Genomic DNA, 20,462 nt, shown 5'->3' on the forward strand with positions numbered 1-20,462 from the left:
TTCAAGGAGGATAGACATCTCTGACTCTTCACCATCTCTAGCTGCTTGGCAGAACTAGAACCAGTTCTGCCTCCAGCTTCATCCCCTCACCTCTTTCTCTTCCTTCCATCCCTGCCTCAGCCACAGGCCTTCCTTGCTTTCTTACTGGCTGCAGCAGCCTCTCTCTGCTCTCCCAGTCCCCCGCCAGCCTCCACTTGGTTCTGCACATCACAGCCAATTTCATGGCCCAGTCTCTTCTCACTGCCTAGAACAGTGGTTCACAAGTGGTGAAAGTGGGCTCTGCAGATGTTGGGGGTCCTTGAACCTTTACAGGGTATCTACCAGGTCAAAACTGTTTTCATAATAGCACTAAGATGTTATTTGTTGTTGCAGAGTGGCAGTGGGTAGAAGTGGTGGTGCTTTAGCATGAATCTAGGCAGTCCTAACTGCCCTAACTAGCCCGGAACTGTCCTAACAGTCATTGTATTCCTCATTGCTACACTTTCAGTTTTCTTAAAAATGCCATTTTCACTTAAGAATGTCCTGATGAAGCAGTAAAGATTGCTAATTTTAGTGAATCTCAACCCTTGGGAACACATCTTTTTAATATTCTGTGTGACAGAGTGGAAATACTCGTAAAGTACTTATGTGCATACCAGAGTACAGTGGTTGTCTCATCAAAAAGCATTTGTGGGATTGTTTGAATTACAAGCTGAACCAGCCACTCTTCATTTTCCCGAGAAAGAATGACTAGGGCTCGGTAAGGTTGCAGAGTATCTAGGAACCAGATGCCAGAGGGCCTTGTGGCCACATTTATAAGCCTCAGTGATGTGATTTCAGCCTGCCCTTTTCAGCTTTTTATCCTGTCCTGCTCAAACAAACACAATCCTTCACTCTTGCTTGCTCTTTCTGAAGCAAACACTTCCTTTACCCAGGCTCCATCCTTCCTCTGATCATTCCTCCCCCCAGGAGATGCCATGACAGTTCTAAGGCTACTGTGATCCCAGAGTCAGAACAATGGAAGAAGATGGACCTGACTCCAGACCTTTTCCCTCTGGAAATCTTGCTATCCCAGCCCTGTTTGAGGCCTGCTGTGACTTGGCACCCTGCCAGCACCCTGGTGGGTCTCCGACTGCCACTTTCACTGCACTTGAGTGAGATACTGTGGTCTGCCTAATGAGAGCTGGCCTCCTACACACAGGACTCCTGGGTAAAACCTGTGAAATGGCCTAGCCCCTTGGAATCATGCTCACCGACTGTCCTTTGATTGAGCTGATGACACAGGTGGCTCCTTTCACCCATTATGCCTTAAATTGACTAGCTTCTGTTTAAGTGTACTTTTTCCTTGACCTTGTCCCCTACGTAGTAATGATACCATTAGAAACGAAATTGACCAACTAATAATAGGTCAGAGAAAAGAAGAATGTAGCCTTGTACCTGATACCAGAACTACCATGAAATAATGTGGTTGGACTGGTTTGTAGCTCATCCTCCGTAATATGCCAAAACACAAAATACACAGTTATCTCCAAGTAAAACAAACTTCTGATAAATCAGATTTCAGAATAATACAGTAATGATAATGTGATGATAATGCCTTTGTATTGTATAAGCTAGAGCAGCTTTGCCCAGCCTTTTTGACATCATAGCACACACAGAAAATGATACTGTTCAGCCCGGTGATGGGATCAATATTTCATTCACAGCACATCAGTAGGGAAGCTCTGTGGTAAGGTTTCTAAATAAAAGCATTCTTGTTGGTGCCTGGCTCACTCTGACAGGCTATCCCTCCTGCCTCTCAGCATGAATGCTTAAATATAATATTAATAATATTTAATATATGAAATATATAATATTAAGTATACTGCTAATAACCTCATAGTTAAAAACTTGAATTTTAAGCCAGTTTGTCTAGATTTGAATCCTGGCTCTGCTACTTACTAGCTATGTGGCCATGGGGAAATTAATCACTTAATCTCTTTGTACTTCAGTTTCTTTACCTGTAAAATGTAGGATAATTATACTTCTCTCATAGAGTTGTAAAGATTAAAGAAGTTAGGCTATGGAGAATGTAGTGTTTTGCAAGATGCTTGGGACATTGCCTGGCAGCTGGTGAGCCCCATCTAAGTGTGTGTGCTGTAGCTAGTAGCAGTGTGCACCATGGCTGCCAGTAGTACTCCTTCAGAGAGTACTACTGATGAGCTCTTTCTTCCCAGGCCCCTCGTCATTGCCTCCTCCTCAGCCTCATGTTTCTCAGTCTTGGTTCTTCCTTTCACTTCGTCAGGTTTCCATTGTTGGGGGGCCTCCACCAGCTGGTGACTAGGAAGCGACAGGATGGACCACTGTACTCATCAGCTTGCTCTCACCACTCTTCCTTCTCTGGAAAGCCGTTGTGACTGAGGGAACTAACTCTTATAGGTTGGGAGGAGGAGTGAACCATAGACTTTGAAAAGAACTCTCGAGTACTCGGGAGGAGTGAATTGCATTTGCGGAGCTGAGTTAGCCAGCAAAGACGTGTTCTTATGGGGCAAATGATCATCTTCGGTATCACACACCAGGTGCAGGAGCTGGTCAGTTGTCCATAGGCTCCACCAAAACATGGAGAACAGATCTGCTGATCTGGTGGGCAGTGTGGCTCATATAATGAGAAATGACAGTTCTTTCAGAGGTATGGGCCTTAGGGTCCCCTGTGGGGAGGCCAGCAGATGAAGAAGACTTGCCTGTTGGGAATATCTGTCCTACCAGTTGAGATGCCTCAGCCCCTCCTCAGCTGCTCTGGGAGTTCTCTCTGATTCACACTGACCGGCCAGGCTGCCTCTCTTTAGGCTTAGCACATGCTCTGTCTCTGTCTCTCTCCCCAGGCCCCACCCTGGCCAGTTCCCACTCATCCTTCAGATGTCAGCTTAGCTGTCCCTTCCTCTCATTACCAAACTGGGTTTGATATCTACTTTCACTCCATGGCACCTGGTACTTCCCTATCATATGGCACTTGTCCCACTCTATTGAAGTTGTTTTATATGTCAGTGGATTTAAATTCCTAAGAGCAGGGATACTTGGGTAGCTCAGCGGTTGAGCATCTGCCTTCAGCTCAGGGCATGATCCCGGGTCTGGGGATTGAGTCCCATATCGGGCTCCCCTCGGGGAGCCTGCTTCTCCCTCTACCTATGTCTCTGCTTCTCTCTGTGTGTCTCTCATGAATAAATAAATAAAATCTTTTAAGAAAAAACTCCTAAAGGCAGAGACTATGTCTTCTATTCTCACTGTCTAGCACAGGACAGTCGGTAGGTGCCCAATAAATACAGTATTTGTTGAGTGAGTAAGTTAGTGGTACTTTCACACCATGTCTTCTTTGACCCTCACCACAGCTTAGTGGTGTAGGGAGTCCAGGCCTTACTCTGACCTCTTGCGGTATATGAAGAAACTGATACTTAAGAGAAGCTATCACAGACAGTAGACACAGGTGGTGGGGAGCCAGGATTTAAACTAGTATCTTACAGGCTCAAATGCTCATTACATAATTTTGGTTTTTACGAAGTTTTTCTTTTTTTTTTTCTTTTTTTTTAAGATTTTACTTATTTATTCTTGAGAGACACAGAGAGAGAGGTAGAGACACAGGCAGAGGGAGAAGCAGGCTCCATGCAGGGAGCCTGACACAGGACTCGACCCCAGAACCCCAGGATCATGACAAGCCAAAGGCAGATGCTCAACCACTGAGCCACCCAGGTGCCCCAAAGTTTTTCCTTTTAAAAAAATATCATTAAAAAAAATTAAAATAGTGTTTGTTGTTTTTCAATATCATAAAAATAACATCTTCAAAGCACTAGTATTCCTGAAACATTTTTTCCTCACTAACTATTGAGATTCTGTACAGAGAAATCTAGTGCACTTGTTACTTAAAGGGCCTGGGTGACTTGCACTGCACCTAACACTAAGTATGTGCATCATTTCATATCATTTCATTTCAGTGCAAGTTTTCTGATGGTTGGTGTGTATCTGACACTGTGCATGGCTTTTAGGAGAGGCAGGAATGAACAGGCAACAGTCCTGGCCTTTAGGAACATTGAAGAATGGGACCTCATGGCCAAAGCCCATCAGTTCTCTAATAGAACTTCTAGCAGGGTGTTTGGGAGCAGAGGAGGAGCACCATTAGTTCTGTGCAGTAAAGCCATCTATTTGCCTAGTACCTAACTGATTTCCAAAGTGTTGGTACAAACTGAACTCATTCAAAGGGGGTGGAGACTTTGGGGGTGGGGGGAGCAGAGACTTTTGAGTTGGGTTTTAGTGGCTGAGAATAAGTCTCGGGCCAAGGGAAGGAAGTGAGCCAAGGACCAGTGTGATTGTGGAGCCTTACGCCCCAAGGAAGCTTTCATCAAATGTTTGCATGCTTAATGAATTAAGGTCCCACAGACCCTGCCAGTGGACTTTCTGTGATAGAATAGAGATTATGGACAGGCTTCAGATGGGGAACCTGTCAACCCCTCAGTAGGATGATGACACCTCTCCCTCCCTTCCCCCACAATGTAAACAGGGAAGCTAAGCGTGTTGTTGGGTTTTTTTTTTTTTCTTTCATTTCACTGCCTTCCTACATTTTTTTCTTTCTAGTTTCAAAAACAACTCTCCTTCAACAAGTTCTGTTTCCAAGGAAAGTCTTAACCATTTGTCCCTTCTGGCGTACCCTCTTCCATTGAAATCCATGCAGAATAGACCAGGTACTCTGTCTTTTTGTGTGTGAAGCCATAAAATCTAATATTGAGTATGCGGCAGTGCTCAGAGGTATGATTCTTCCACAAGAGGCTCCCTCAGCCCTGCTGTGGTAAAAGCCAAGTATAAATTGCCACTAACAGGGTTTTCTAGCCAGAGTCGTAAGTATGTCTGAGCATCCTCTGTGAATTATAATGCTGCTAGCTCTTTTGCTGCTCCTCTGCATTGCCTGCCTTTTGGCTATTTTGCTTGTCCTTAGGCCTTCCATCCAAGTACAGGCAGAGGAAGGAGAAAGAGAAGCAAATCCAGAATCAGTCCACTCTGCATTTACCTCACAGCACTGATAAGAAAACAGATGGACTGGCACTGGACTGCACGCAAGGGCAGGGCGAGAGGGACAACGGCCCCTCCTCCTCAGCCCGCTTGCCGCAATGGCCAGTGCCCCTCCCTGTGCTCCGGAACAGCCCCCAGGGTTTCATTTCTGTAGAATTTCTTACCGTGTTGGGCAGCTTTTTCCCTTTAACTTAGCACAGTGAGGATGGATATTGGGTGCTAATATTTAAGTTGGATCCTCTGAATTCATAGTGTGTTGCAATCCCCAGATAGATCTTGTGCTTATACTGTTGGCCAGAGTAGTATTTTGAGATCCTCTGTGGATTCTTTTTGTCCATGTGTTTATCTGTTCTCTAAAGTATAATTGAAAACCTGCTGGCATCAGATCCAAAAATGGGAGGAAGAATGCACCTATACTGAGCTTTCAGACACTTGGCTGCCTAACCATGCTTTCCGGATTATGGTTGAATGTACCATTGTCATGTGTGCTTTCTCCTGATGGCTGTTGTGTACTCGTTTCTGAGAACGATGTATAGATGTGCATTGGCCCTAATCAATCTTCTCCAGCAGACTTGCCATTTCTCTGACCGTATTCAGCCAGGGTCCTCTGAGAAGAAAGTGGGCCTTTCCCCCCAATGGGCAAAGAGCCAACTTCCATTACAAAATCTCTTAGAAAAAAAAAAAAAAATCCAACAAGCCAGAGCCTGTGTTTATTGAAGGTTGGTCTAAAAGTCTCTTACACTGAATGCCCCACCAGCACCCAAGTGCCTCTATTTTAGAAGGATGTAAAGGTTTAATCACCCTGGTGGGGATTTAGACCCAGAGACTTCAGAGAAATCTTATTATTTCTAACTGCAGGCAAAGAGTATTAAGGCTCCACTCTGGATCAGGGGCATGACATGTTCTATAAGTAATTTATCTTTAACAGGGGAAGGCCCTTACTAGATAGAGTGTCTTAGAAACAGTGCCATGATTGGGCCCTGGTTCCCTGTTCCTCCTTTCTCTTCCCCCCTCTCAGCCTCCTACTTATTCTTTCCATCCCTACCCTTTCCTGCCTGGTGTGGCCAGTGTTGAAATGTCTGCCTCACAAATGCTCCCTTTAACATGGGGAGCCTCCCTTTAACCTGCTGGCCAGTGAGAGATAATAATATTTTTGCAATGAATGACCTCACCCAGCAGCCTGGTGTAGACTCATCAACTGCAGACTTTTCAGACTTCTAAACAGACCTGACCACATCCTCTCAAATTAGGAGCTGAGGAGTAGGGGAGAGTATCCTTGGGGTCCCACAGGTACTCCGGTCTGTGCTCCTAAACATAAAGTAATTTAGGCAATCCTCAGAGCCGCTCTCTGTCCTATTGTACCTCCAGGGGCAACTCCACTGAGGCCTATGGATCCCTGTGCACATCCACTGGGTGTCACTGAGCCTATGATTTCATTTGCATGGGCCCCTCCCAAGCCACACCCTTGTAGCTCCCTGGATCCTGCCTTTCTGGTGCTGGGGCAGGAGGACGTCACAAGTGGGATGCTGCTTATGGATTCATTGTTTTTATTGCAAACTGCAGTTTGACTAGTGGCAGATCTGAATCCATGTGCTAATGAGCTTGGTTAGAGCAGGCTCTGCTATCCTCTTTTAATCTAGCCTGTCTATCTGAGTTCCTTTCCACAGTTAATGATCTCCAATAATGGCTTTGCCTTTAGTTTTGCCTCCTGGGTCAAACAAATCAATAGTCCTCATAGATATTTAAAAACCATCAGTGTAAAGCTCCTGGGTCCCCCCTCCCCTCCCCTTTTTTTCCCTTCTGGGTGAACTTATGGCTTGATCAGTATAGTGATATTTCCCTTACATCTCTTTTCCCCCAGAGATGGGGAGCAGTGAACCCCTTCCCATTGCAGAGGGTGACAAGAGGAAAAAGAAGAAGCGGAAGGCCCGGGCCACTGACTCCTTACCAGGGAAGTTTGAAGGTTGGTCACACGACTTCTCAGATCTGGGCCTGTAGCTCCCCGGGCATGAGAGGAGCATCTTGGTAGCCCATAGGTCTAGATCAGAGCATGCGTCATCTGAGAGTCAGCTCGTCCTTATCTGTGTGACAGGGATGAATGATGGGATGAGAGAGCTCTTGGATGGTGCGCTCTGAATAGTTTCAGCGTTCACTGTAGGATAGAAAGACCAATCTGTCAGACTTGTGTATGGAGAGAGATTGGTTGGTGCATTTTAGCCCTTTTCTGATGCAATCTTTTCCCCCGCCATTCCTGGAGTCACTGCTGAGAGGTAGAACAGCCATGTAAGAGGATGAGAGAACACCAAGGGCCACAACTCCAAATGAAAGTTAAATCTTCTATAAACAGAGGATTTGACTCCTAGACATCACAGCTACTTGTGCTGTATGAGTTTGAGTCGATTTTAAGAGTTCATGCTGTGTTCAGGGGACATGATGTTGGATCGTCAAAGATTCTGAACACTGTGTGAGGCACAGGCTCAGTGCTGGTCCTGTCATCACTGAGTATGTGATGATGAAGTGAATCATCGAACACTTCTGCAAGGGCCTAAAAGGATCAGTAGCTCCTCCAGGAATGATATGCCCCCCTCATCCATTGTGTTTCTTTCACTGTGAGACCTGAAATACCTTCCCCTCATGGTCCCTCTTTCCAGTGTTGTAGGTACACTAGTGAATTGATTGTTTTGTAGAGCGGTTCCAATAACAAGCCCTTTATGAATCATGAATATTGGACTTCCACCCACCAGGCTATCCTGACATGCATGAAAGGCTAATCCAAAGTATCCATTGTGAGTGAAGCATGTCATTTAAAATACTTAAAAACAACAGTGTGCATGCTTATAAATAGCTGCAAGACCATACCATGATGGATCCAGGATGGTACTAAGTGTAGGGTTTGTCTGTTTGTCTTTAACTTAAACAGTAGATATATATGTATAGGGGTGTAGGGAGGGATGGACAAAAGTCTCAAGGTTTTTAGAATAGTTTCCAGATCAACAGGTCTTGCTCTTACAGTGAACATGAGACTATATCCTGTTATTCGAGGATGACTTGTACAATTATAAGCCTCTCATGCTAAGAGTGATAAAATCTAATTTCATGGTTTGAAAGTATTCTGCACACCCTGTGGGTTTAAATGCTGGGCTGCCTCAAGAGGAAAAAAGGTGAAGAATGGAATTTAGGGGAGGAGGAGGTCAGCTTGGCAAAGGCCATGATGGAGCTGTGGTTTCCTTTGGAAGGGAATCAAAGAGTCTGCGCTATTTGTGAGCTTGGGCAGGTCACCTAAATGTTCTTTTACCCCAGGCCTAATACTCTGTTAGAACTGCTCTGAATCAGCACCCTAAAAACCTCGAAGCATCCGTTTGCATCCTCCTTCTGTCTCCTGTTTCCTGTGGGTGACTTCAGAAACTTCTCAGAAACCTCCAGTGACTTCTATTAAATAAAATAAAATAGTGCTTTATTTCCCTTTGTATCACCAGGGTCTAGCACAGAACTAGAGCATAGAGCAGGTGCTTAACAAATGAGTAAAGGAATGAATGATGTCCATTGAAATCATACTCCTTCTGTGAGGATCCCATGGTTTCCCTACACAGATCTAACCTTTCCTTCCCCCTATTTTTTTTCCTGTGTCTTGTCCTTTTATGGTAGTGCTCACTACTGCCCGGTTTATTCTGGGGTCACTTGTCTACATGTCTGTCTTCCCCACTGGACTGTGACCCTCAAAAGGCAGGGACTATATTTTATTCCTCACTCTGTCCCTATTAATAAATTTAATACATTGTTTGGTACATAACAGGTGCTCAGGAAGCTTGGGCAGAACTGAAATTCACTGACCTCATCTCTAAAATGAGGAACAGGATGCTTTCAATGTGGTCTAGCTGTTGAGAAACTGAGTCCTGTGATGACTGGAAGAGTTGATGGTCTTCCTTGTCATTGTGTGCCCGTGCTATCACACCAGGGAAGCTGAGTGACAGCAGCTCTTCTGTCCATCTGAGCTTGCAAAGGCATGACTTATCTTGTTTTTCCTCTCACCCATTTCACCTCTAGACACGTACAAGCTGACCTCTGAACTGCTTGGAGAGGGAGCCTATGCCAAAGTTCAAGGTGCTGTGAGCCTACAGAATGGCAAAGAGTATGCTGTCAAAGTGAGTGTCTCATCTGGGTGCCAGACTTTAGCTGGTCCGAAGCCAGATAAATTTTATATTCTGCAGTATGGCAGCTCAGTAATAATGGGGACTCCAAAGATGTTCTCACTGGATTCAACTCTTGGTTTCTGTACTTACTTGCTGTGTTAATTAACACTTTTTTTTTTTAAGATTTTTATTTATTTTTGAGAGAGAGAGAGAGAGCACAAGCAGAGAGGGGAGGAGGGGGTGAGGGAGAAGCAGGCTCCCCTGCTGAGCAGGGAGCCCTGACTCAGAGCTCCATCCTGGGATCATGACCTGAGCCGAAGGCAAAAGTTCAAGCGACTGAGCCACCCACCCAGGCTCCCCATTACTTAACACTTCTATCCTTCAGTTTCCTTCTCTGTAAAAGTCTTGATGTGGGGATAGAGTATGTGTACAGTACTTAGAACAATGCCTCACTGATAGTAAGCTACCTCTTATTATTCTGAAAAATGAAGTAAACTTCAGAGAATAGACAGCCAAATATCAAGTTAGAAGGCCTACCTGAATCTCGGTTTTACCAAACTGCTACTTGACTTTGGACAAGTCGCTGAAATTCCTTCAGCCTCAGTTCCCACATCTCTAAAATGAGGGTAACAGTACCTGGCCTTCCTGTCTCAAACAGAGTGGCTATGAAGGTGAAAATAAAAAGGAACACTGGTAGAATTAGAAACACTACCAAACACACAGTGCTATAAAGTGATGTGCAGTATCATCAGAAAGAGGACTGAGCACTCAGCTTTGGGGCAGGAGGGGTGGCTCCTTGCTGCATGGCCTTGGGGTGTCTCACTCTACCCCACTGTGCTTCCATCTGCTGGCTCCACATGGAAGAAGGGATAGATCTGGAGCACTGGTTTTCAAAGTGCGGGAGCATCAGCACTGCCTGGAAACTTGTCAGAAATACAAATTATCTGGCCCCATCCCAGACCTGCTGAGTCAAAAGCTAGGGGTAGGCCCAGCAATAGGATTTTAGCCAGATCTCCAAGTGGTTCTGACACTGAGGTTGGAGAAGCCCTCATTTAGGGCTGTTTTACATTTAGTGTGGATCAGAATCATCTGGAGAGCTAATAGCACAGAGACCCAGTTTTCTTGGTAGAGGATAGGGCCTGGGTCTTTGTAGGTTCACCAAGTTCCCCAGGTGATTCTTATACCCACCAAAGTTTGGGAACCACTGATCTAGAAACCAGGTCTCATTAAATCCAAGGGGGGCAATTCAGATGTATTTCACATCATCCACGTGCACCCCCAGGTCTAAACCCTGCCTCATACAGGCAAACCCAGCCAAAGTGCCTCCTGAAAGAAGTGTTTCTTCTCTTAACCAACTGGCCATAGTCCCAGCTGTGGATTAATAAAGGAAAACACTTCTGCCAAGCCACATTCCTTTTTGCTGGAGTGTGGCTTCATATGGTAACAAAAGCACTTACCTCAATTCCTTTTTGGACACATCAGTATAAATTACAAATAATTTTTTAAAGAATATATTACGTGTGGTAATAAACCACAAATATAAGTTGATTTTCAAAAGTTTGGGACATTTATGCATCCATCCAGACCTGTTTCTTCAAGATTGGATCATAAAAGGACAACCTGGCCCTCTGTGCCCCTGGGCATCTTTGGTGCAAACATTGAACCCTGGCTTGGTCATTCTTTGGTTTGAGCAGTTCGGCACACGTCTCTTATCTCTCCTGTCCTTTGGAAACTCCCTAGAGATGGGCTACTTCTCCCAGCATGGCCCCACAACATTTAATTTTATTAGGGCTTCCCTGTAGCCATCCAAATGATGAATCCTAGAGTCTCAGGGTTGAAATGAAATTTCAGGATAATCTGGTCCTGAATTTCTTCCATAACTCCTCAAATAGTTGTCCATGTTCTGCTCCATGACCTCTGATAGCAGGAGCCTATTACTTCTGCAGAGAAAATAATGCCATTGCTGAATAGCTTGCGTGCTAGAAGGTACTTCCTGACTTTAATCTGAAATGCTAGGTAAATGAACGAGTTAAATAGCTTCTGTGCCCCAGCATTGCACCTCTCTGACTGCCTAGAACATGGGCCCATGATGGTTTACTACCAGACATGGACTGTATAGACAATTACACCTGGTCATGGGTGTTTGTGCTGCAACACACTGGAGAGGTTTGAAGTATTCTACGCAGCGGTCTGGAAACGAAGGAGCAGGGTGTTACCATCTGTGCTGCCCACTCCATACGTAGGACCTTAAGGCAGAACCAGCTCTGCTGAAGACATGCCCCCAGGCTCTACTTGGAATGGTTTGGGGCACTCGGTGGGTCTATGGAGATGTTCAGTTAGCCAGTCCCTGTTTTAACCACTTGTTCATCTCTTGGCTCACCCAGGCCTTCAGTTCATACTTGCCAAGCATCTCTAGGTATAGGTGGGAAAGACAATGCCTCTAGGTTCTGTGAGAGAAGCTGGATGGCACATAGATAGGATATGGCACAGGGATAGGATAGCAAGGCAGCTCTGGGGTTGAATGCCAACCCTGTCACCACTTATCAGAGCTGCGGACAAAATGTTTGACCTCTTCCTGTCTTTTGGGATTGTATTATAAGAAATAACTGAAACTGTACCTGAGTTGCTTAATGCACTGCCTGCAAAGGCTAAGTTCCCTGCAAAACTGCAGAGATGGGGTCTGACCTGGGCCTTGGAGCTTTAGTTCCTCTCCACTGTGTCCTCCATCCCCCTTGCTCTTCCTCCAACCCTGGAAGATCCTTCAGTGGAGGTTGTAAACCTTGCCCTTAAGACAGGAAGAGATGCCCTTGAGGTAGGAGCTGGGTAGAGGTAGCTTTTTATCTTCTTGCTGGCTGCCTCAGTGTCCCTGGGGCACTGGGGACAGTCCACAGTCAGCTGGGGACAACAACCCCATTGGTTTCCACAGTGTTTGCTTGTCAGCGTCAAAATAGGCCCGGCCAGCCTGGAAAGCCCTTGGGTTGGTCTCTTGTGTTGCTGGCAGGGTCACAGTGCCTGTGTCACCAAGGCCTACTCCATGCTTGCCCTTGTAACTGGATGTGGGCTGAATTGGGCCTTGGATTCTCCCAGAGGGCTCCTGCTGAGAGGTGTTTCAAGGTCAGATGGGTATGACAGGTTTTATTCTTCCCACAGATCATCGAAAAACAAGCAGGGCACAGTCGGAGTAGGGTATTTCGAGAAGTGGAGACGCTCTATCAGTGTCAAGGAAACAAGTGAGTACAGTCTTGGGTTACTTGCTGCTTCTCTTGTGGGGATGCTTAGCTGCAGAAAAGGTCATTTCTCATCACCTCCTGACCCCAGCATTTAGCTGTCATGACTTGGCCACAACTGTGGAGGATTTTTTCTACTTTCCGTGTTTAAAGAGAGAGAATGGAAAGAGGAGACGAGGCAGCAGCCTTTGCTTCTGTTCAGGCTGAAGTACTGAAGTACCCAGGCAAGTCGGAAGAGTGAGCAATCCGAATGAAGGGCCGGGAGAAGATGGGGTCCCTTCCTTCAAGTGCCTATGGGAATGAGGTTGACGGAGTGTCACCTGGTACACGCGGGCCCAGCTTTTGGGACTAGATGAGGACAGGAGAGCTAGTACGAATCCTTACTGTGTCCCAACATACACCCAACATAGTAGTGTATGTGCAGCTGCCGCTCAGGCTCCAGGAGCCCACTCTAGCGCTCTGCTGGCCAGCTGGGCCCAGGTGGTTTCCAGCCCCGCCTCAGCCAGCTCACCACTAGCTCCAAATGAGTGGTTCTCCCATGGTGGCTTTAAATCAGGGTCACCTCTAAGACTCTGCTTCCCACCCCCCCTTCTCCTTGCACAGCAGGGTCAGCGGGGAGCCAGCGGCCAGGTATTGATGGCTTTGTCATTAAGCTTGGAGGATGGGGGCTGCTGTTGATTTAACTCCAGGCGCTGCTTCTACAATCTTCTTTCAAATCAGGCCATTTTAGTCATCTTATTTGGATGCCTTCACACTAGTAAAAGCCCGGTGTCTCCCAAAGTGGTCAGCATTTTTTTACGAGGGACAGATTTTTATTTTCAGCCCTGCAGCTTCTGAGTTCAGCATTAGAGCCTCTACTTGGTTTATTTCGTTCTTTAAAAGAAAAAAAGCCCCCAACACGTCCGATATCCAGGCCGGTAGTTTCCCTCCTGAGTTACAAGACGACCTTGTTGGCAGAGCTCCGTAATGCTCAGGCAGACAGGGAGTGCTCACCGGGGAAGGCCACAAGTGCTACGGCGGCCGGGAACGCGGCCGTTTCATTAAGCAGCGCTTAGCAGTTAGGGTCTAGCGGTGCCCACGTTAGGCCCCAAGTCTATTTGACAGATGTTTCCATTTTCTCCAGGCAATGTAAATACTGCCCCGTGATTTATGGGCAAGAGGGAGGGCAAGTAATTATTTGCTGCTTGCCTCCAGGACACACACCTACTATTCAGTGTTATTACCCGCAATTGCTTCCAGTCGGCTGCAGATTTTATTCAGTTTAATGTGACCGGGACTTTTTTATAACTCTACCTAGTGGGTTTTAGGGTTGGGGTTTGACAGCACAGACTTGGTGAAAACACCAGAGACTGAACATTATGGAAAGATAAGGTGACCTGAGTCTTGCTAACACCATTGGCTACTTCTCAAACATGGTCTTTAATAAGCATTCTGATTTCAGGTTGATTTCTGCCCTGCTACAGGGCATTGTATATTTTTTTCATTGTATATTTGTAAGTGGGCCTTAATATATAATACCATTTCCCTTTTTTCCCCTTTCCTCCTATTTTTTCCTATTTAAGGAACATTTTGGAGCTGATTGAGTTCTTTGAAGATGACACAAGGTTTTACTTGGTCTTTGAGAAATTGCAAGGAGGTACTTACTGTTGAGTATGTGTTTGGATTTCTGATTAAGACCCAGGCTGGTGATCATCCATCATGAATCCCAGAGACTTCTAAAATGAGTCAAGCTAATAAAAAGGATGAAGGACTTAAAACTGCCCTTGATTTGGGAGAAGGGAGGCCGGAGGGAAGAATAATAATTAGCATTTTGCAGAGCCTAGAATGTCACCTGTGTGGACATTCTACAAATGCCTTCTCATTATAATAGGACTCATATATAGGTACCTTTAGTCATCAATTTATCAATCCATTGTTTTGACCTATTCACTATTAAGTTAATTATGGGGTGGAAACTCTTACATACATTGTGAAGTCCAGAAAGGTTCACCAGGGAAAGGAGGGTCCCATGGCTTAGGACATAGATCCAGGATAGAGAGGAGGCCTGAGAATCTGTATCCTTCAGATGGAAAGATGCCACTCTTGACTGTCACCACCAGTGCTATCACCCACACACATAATCACTGGAATGTGTATTAAACTTGCTTGCTTTTCTGACATAAAGAAGAGGATAGAGCAGCCCTTGCCCTCACCATTACTCACCCAGCCTAAGGATAGATTTGCAGGGTGCAGGTTAGGGAGGATATCTGGAGCTGAGTGGAGAGCCACGTGGCAGGGTTTTGGTGGCTAAAGGAGCATGCTTTAGAAGCCAACAAAGCTGGATTTAAGTGTAGCTGCATCACTTACTGGCTGCGTTACCTTGGGCAAGTCACATAACCTATCTAAACAGTGTTCTCATCTATAAAATAGGGATAATGACACCACCTTTCGATAGCCCTGAAGATTAAATGAGATCTTTCATGTGAAATGCTTGGCATAGTGCCCTATAGACAGTTAGGGTCCAATAAATGTCACCTATTAATATTATTAAAACAATTGAGTATGCCAAAGGCTATCTTAGAAGTCAGTAGTATATTACTCTCCATTTGCCCATTTAACAAATTTGGAAACAAGAGACTCACTACAGTAGGGCAAACCTGAGACCTAGCCAGGAGCCAGTTATCTGGGAATGTTCCCTAGCATGCTGGGATCCTTTCATTGTTTGATCTGGCAGGTAAGAGATGTTTCATCCCCTCCCCATGCCGAAAACCAGCAGTAAGTAAACCTATGCCGTTTTTAAAATGATTTATTATTAGAGAGAGAACAAGGGGCTTATGGAAAGGGAGAGAATCTCAAGCAATCTCACAACCCTAAGATCATGACCTGAGCTGAAATCAAAGAGTTGGACACTCAGCTGACAGAGCCACCCAGGCACCTCTGTGCCATTTCTACCATGCAGTGCTGGCTCCTCCAGCCCAGAAATACTAGCTTCCAGTAGTGAGCACAGACTGCATGGAACCAGGCCATGTGCTCATGCCTGTGCCATATGTTCACACCCCTGCCCTGCCCAACAACACCAAGATGTTACATTTAAAATGCTGGGAGATGGGCAGCTGGGTGGCTCAGTGATTGAATGTCTGCATTCAGCTCAGGTCATGATCCCAGGGTCCTGGGGTTGAGTTCCACATCAGGCTTCCCACAGGGAGCCTGCTTCTCCCTCTGCCTATGTCTCTGCCTCTCTCTGTGTGCCTCTCCTGAATAGATAAATAAAATCTTTAATAAGTAAAATAAAATGCTAGGAGTTATCTGTAAATGTATTGCTTAGAGTGCAGCCCTACTGAGGCCAGACCCACTGCAGTAGGTAAAGAGATTACGGTTGGCTCAGGGCAGCCCATACCCCAGCAGTTAGACCACATATCCATTTGAGGGACAGTCTAGTCTGGACAGGTGTTACAGCCACATTTACTGGACTTAAGTCCTGATGCTTCCACATACTGGTATTTCATCTTGAGCAAGTTGCTTAGCCATTCTTGGCTTCAGGTTCCCCATCTATAAAAGGGGATAGCCATATTTTGTACATTTTGTACAGTTGTGGTGAGGCTAAGGTAATCAGTCTATCTGAAGACTATTATTACATAGTGCTTGGCACACAGTAACTATCCACTAAATGTTAACCATTGCCAACAAAATAATAATAATAATAATAATAATAATAATAATAATAATAATAGGAAATTCAGAAGGAAAGCACTTTTCCCCCTTTTACTAGACTTCCTAGACCTTTACATAACTGGCAAGGTTGGGGCATTTCTGTTTGCAGGCTTGTGCTCTTGTTTGAATCTGATATCAAATGCAGAGGGGGAAAAGTTCTTATGGAGAGGTCCCCCAACCTTATGTGAATTCACTTTTAGTTCTTTCTTATTTCAGAAGCCAAATCTGCCCCAATGGCATTAATATTTTTGGTCATGCAAATAGTTGTTGTCTCTCCCTTCTGTGCTCATCATGGGCAGGTACAGAAGATGGCAACCCAATTCTCTTCAGTCCATTTTTGCGCTGGTACCTCCTTCTCTGTGCCAGGTACCACACTTGGTGCTGGACATTTAGTGATGAATAAGGCTGTATCCTCACCCCAAAATTGTGGCAACTTGACCTCTGAGAAGTTAAACTCCTAAGGCCCGAAAAGGCATACTTCTGTGTCTTGTCTGTTCCCCAGGCTCCATCCTGGCCCACATCCAGAAGCAGAAACACTTCAATGAGCGAGAAGCCAGCCGAGTGGTACGGGACGTGGCCGCTGCCCTTGACTTCCTGCACACCAAAGGTGAACCAAGTCTTTGCCTCGGTGATTGGGTTGGACCGGCCAGTCTCTGGGGACTGAGGGAGAGGTGCAGGCCAGGCAGAGAACTAGGCCAGGAGCTGGTACAGCTGGCACCCCCACCCATGAGGGTGAGGGAGCAAGCCAGGATGGCACTAGACTTTCGATGTGGATGGTGGGCAGATGTGGCACTATTAAGCGTAGGGACACAGGAGAAAGAACAGGGAGGAAAAGGTAAACTTAACGTTGAATAAGATATATGAGTGTATGGGTATGGAGGATCTCCTTTTCCTGTGACAGAAGGATACAACCGCATCATAATACTATTCTAGTGTAAATATTTGGGTGTTACTATTTCTAGTTTTTTTTTTAAACTCAGGACCCTGTGATCAAGACCTGAGCTGATATCAAGAGTCGGATACTTAACCAACTGAGCCACCTGGGCTCCCCCTTTCTAGCCTTTTGAAATATGTCCCCTGTATCTCTCTTTTCAAACTCGGCATGGTAGTTTATAACTAGTTTTATGTCCTGTTCACGATAAATAGAAAATGCATTTTTCTCTTAAGATGGTTAAGTTTGAGATATCTGTTGAACATTATGATGATAAATTGCGGGTTGCTGTTGTTCAAACTACACTTCAGTTTACAGTCCCTTATCTAGAACTGATTATTTAAGAACTCTTATAGTGAATTAAATCTTTTTACAAATTAAGTATTTTTGTATTTCCATAAATGTGTTTGACTATTACATTTTTAAAACATGCCTAACAGCAGTGCCATGGAAAAACTAATTCTGGCGTTACCTTTTTACGAGCTATATGCTCTCTCAGTAATAATGTCTACCTGCAGAGTCATGGTGGGAAGAGAGAATTATATCCTCAGCAGTAGTCACCACTGCTATAGTTAGCGTTAGGCACTGTTCTCACTCGCTTATGGAACCTGTACACAGCCTATGTATGAATTGTGTACCTATAACATAATTGGGGCCTAGTGCTTGGCACATAGTAGTTTTTCAATATAATAGTTATTTTTAAAGATTTTTTATTTATTTATTAGAGACACAGAATGAGAGAGAGACAGGCTCCATGCATGGAGCCTGATGTGGGACTCGATCCCAGATCTCCAGGATCATGCCCTGGGCGGAAGGCGGCGCTAAACCACTGGGCCACCAGGGCTGCCCCATAGTAGTTCTTCAATATTGTTCTTTCCTCCATCCTAATCCCCCCCACTTGACAGAAAGCATTTTGATTCCTAATATTAATTACCTTAAAATAAAGTATTCTGGGGCATCTAGGTGGCTTAGTTGGTTAAGCGTCTGCTTTTGGCTCAGGTCATGATCCCAGGGCCTGGGAATGGAGCCCCGTATCAGGCTCCTGGCTCAGTGGGGAGCCTGCTACTCCCTCTGCTCCTCCACCCACTTGTGCTTGCTCTCACTCTCTCTCTCTCTCAAATAAATAAAGTCTTTTAAATAAATAAGTAAATAGAGGATTCTGTCTGGATGAGGAGTCGGGGTAGATTGAATAATTGGTGACTTAGCTCTGCTCCCTTCACTGTGGTGGATATTGGCTGGCCACATAGGTTGTGAATGCCTAAGAACACTTGTAGGCATGCTGGGCATATGTCCTACCTTGTGCCAGCAGTGTAATGCAGACTGGGAGGAGGGCACGTGTGCAGGGAGTTAAGCCTCACTGGTCTTACCTCATTTCCTCCTGCGGCTGAAGGGAGGTCTCCACACTGACAGTGCCCATGTTTGGCGCCTGACCTGCACATGTGATGAAAGTTCCTAAAACGGGTGTCTGTACTTGGCCCAGCATGATGAATAGCACTGGTTCTGTTTCTGAAAGCCAGGATGCATGTAGGTAACACCTGCTTGACAAAGATTTACAACTGTTCCCCAAGCTGCCTCTGCAAATTGCAAAACTGGGTCACACTTTTTGTAAGACCCATACCTTAGAGGCGGGGCAGAGGCAGTTTTATTTTTTATATATTTATATATTTATTTATTTTTAGAAGAAGGCACTAAAGGGAACAGAGCTGGTGTGTGTTAGGAGTTCTGTAGTGCTTGCTAACATCTAGCCAGCCAGTTGCCCAGGTGACTTGAAGTTGGGATGAAAAACAATTTCTGGCTGAACTTGGCTGTTTTCTAAATAACTTCACACTGGGAAGATGAATTGGGCAGGAATGGGTCAGCCCGGAAACAAGTTCCACACTTTTAAATACTGGGCACGCCGCAGCTTAACCTCTGGGAAATGAAGCAGAGCAGCTCGATGGCTGGCGTGCTCACAGAGGCAGGCCCATTATTCCAGCATGGCGCTCAGTTCTCAGGCTGCGGGACGACTGGGCCATAGGCACCTATTTGGAGAGCAAGTCTCCATGTGTGGCTTGTGATCCTTCTGTGGGAGCACTTGGTGTAATGGAAAATATCTTTCACTTTTAGTGCAGCTAGCTGTAGCCCGACTCAATTTGTACAGCCTGGACTGAGTTGCTCTGGGTTCTCATTCAATTAGGTGACTGATGAAGTTACTTAGCTGCTGGAGCTCAAGTTTTCCCTCCCTGGTGAAGTACCTCAGGTGGGCTGGGCCTCTGCCTCCTACCAGGGAATTGGAGGGCTGCCTGAGAAGTTGGTCATCAAGGGAGTTTTGGAAAAGCAGATTCTGCTTTTCCCTATGACTCCATGAATCCTCTGAACATTAGCTGTTTGGCTCTTGCTCCACTTTCCAGCCCTTCTGTCTATACATCGTACATCCCGCAGGAGGTAGGACGGTTGGAGTTTCTGTGTCCACCGTGGCCCTATGAGTTGGTTTTCTGTCTCTGTCTGTGTTCAGAAGGTGGTCCTCCCCCTTCCCCACTGCTGCCTCGGTGCCTTGTTGGCCAGGTCAGCCAGGTCAGCAGCTTTTAACCACTCATGGAGTAAGCTGCTATCTGCTGGCTCCTTTAGGAGATCTAGTCAAAATGCAGGGAAGGTGTCTCTTAAGAACAGCCCCCTTGAATCAAAGCAGTCTTTGTTGTGCTTCCGCCAGGACTGTCTTGGACATGCAGAACAGGTGAGAAGGGGATCAGGCAAGCTTTGGAAGATTTGTTAGCTAACCCTTGGTCCTCTGAACATTCAGGGAGTCCCACCTATGGAATCTTTTTTTTATAAGTTGGCCACACAGAAGAAATGAGATAGAGCAGCTTCAGCCCCCTGAGATGCTCTTAAACAAGGCACTAATTATTTCTGCATTGCTATTCCAAGCCTGGCCATTTGCAGGACTCTGCTTCATTTTAGGCTTCTTATTCTTGGTTGTCACTGCAGTACTGAGAGGTAGGCTGGCTGGGATTCATTTAGCCCCCTTCTTATCCCTGCCAGACTTCTAAAGCTTCGGGTTCAAAAGAACTTGCAGAATCAACTGTGCTTTTGGTTTGTCTCTGGTTACTTCTGCCTCCTGCAGCTCGTTGATTTTTTAATGTACCATAATTGGGAATTAATCTGTGAACAACAGCATTTGGAAAAAATTAATTGTGTGTGGAATATTTGATAATTATGTGCATATGTTAACCATTTCTTTGCTCTTCGTCATTTCAGGCATCGCTCACCGCGATCTGAAGCCAGAAAATATATTGTGTGAGTCTCCAGAAAAGGTACATAGGGCTGACTTGGGGAAGGGGCGGTGTCAAAGTTTACATGATGTGGGGAAGCCACCTCCACTCTCAGTTAGGTCGTTAGCAGTTTCTCGGCCACAGATACCAACCTGCACTGATTATTACGGACACATGAGAATGTTAGACCAAATGTGTAGTGTTTCTGCATTCCTTTTTTTTT

At 45.5% G+C, this 20,462-nt stretch overlaps 1 protein-coding gene across 1 annotated transcript in view; it reads left to right on the forward strand.

Moving 5' to 3' along the window:
- MKNK1 (MAPK interacting serine/threonine kinase 1) overlaps positions 1-20,462 on the forward strand; it is a 41,235-nt gene that overhangs the window by 10,944 nt on the left and 9,829 nt on the right. Inside the window, 7 exon segments of the mRNA XM_035699108.2 lie at positions 949-1,099; positions 6,875-6,976; positions 9,058-9,155; positions 12,294-12,373; positions 13,933-14,006; positions 16,563-16,667; positions 20,226-20,281. Of these exon segments, the coding sequence (XP_035555001.1) occupies positions 997-1,099; positions 6,875-6,976; positions 9,058-9,155; positions 12,294-12,373; positions 13,933-14,006; positions 16,563-16,667; positions 20,226-20,281 (618 nt within the window). The 5' untranslated portion in view covers positions 949-996.

The sequence above is a fragment of the Canis lupus genome, chromosome 15 (assembly GCF_003254725.2).
Source record: "Canis lupus dingo isolate Sandy chromosome 15, ASM325472v2, whole genome shotgun sequence".
Taxonomy (NCBI): Eukaryota; Metazoa; Chordata; class Mammalia; order Carnivora; family Canidae; genus Canis; species Canis lupus.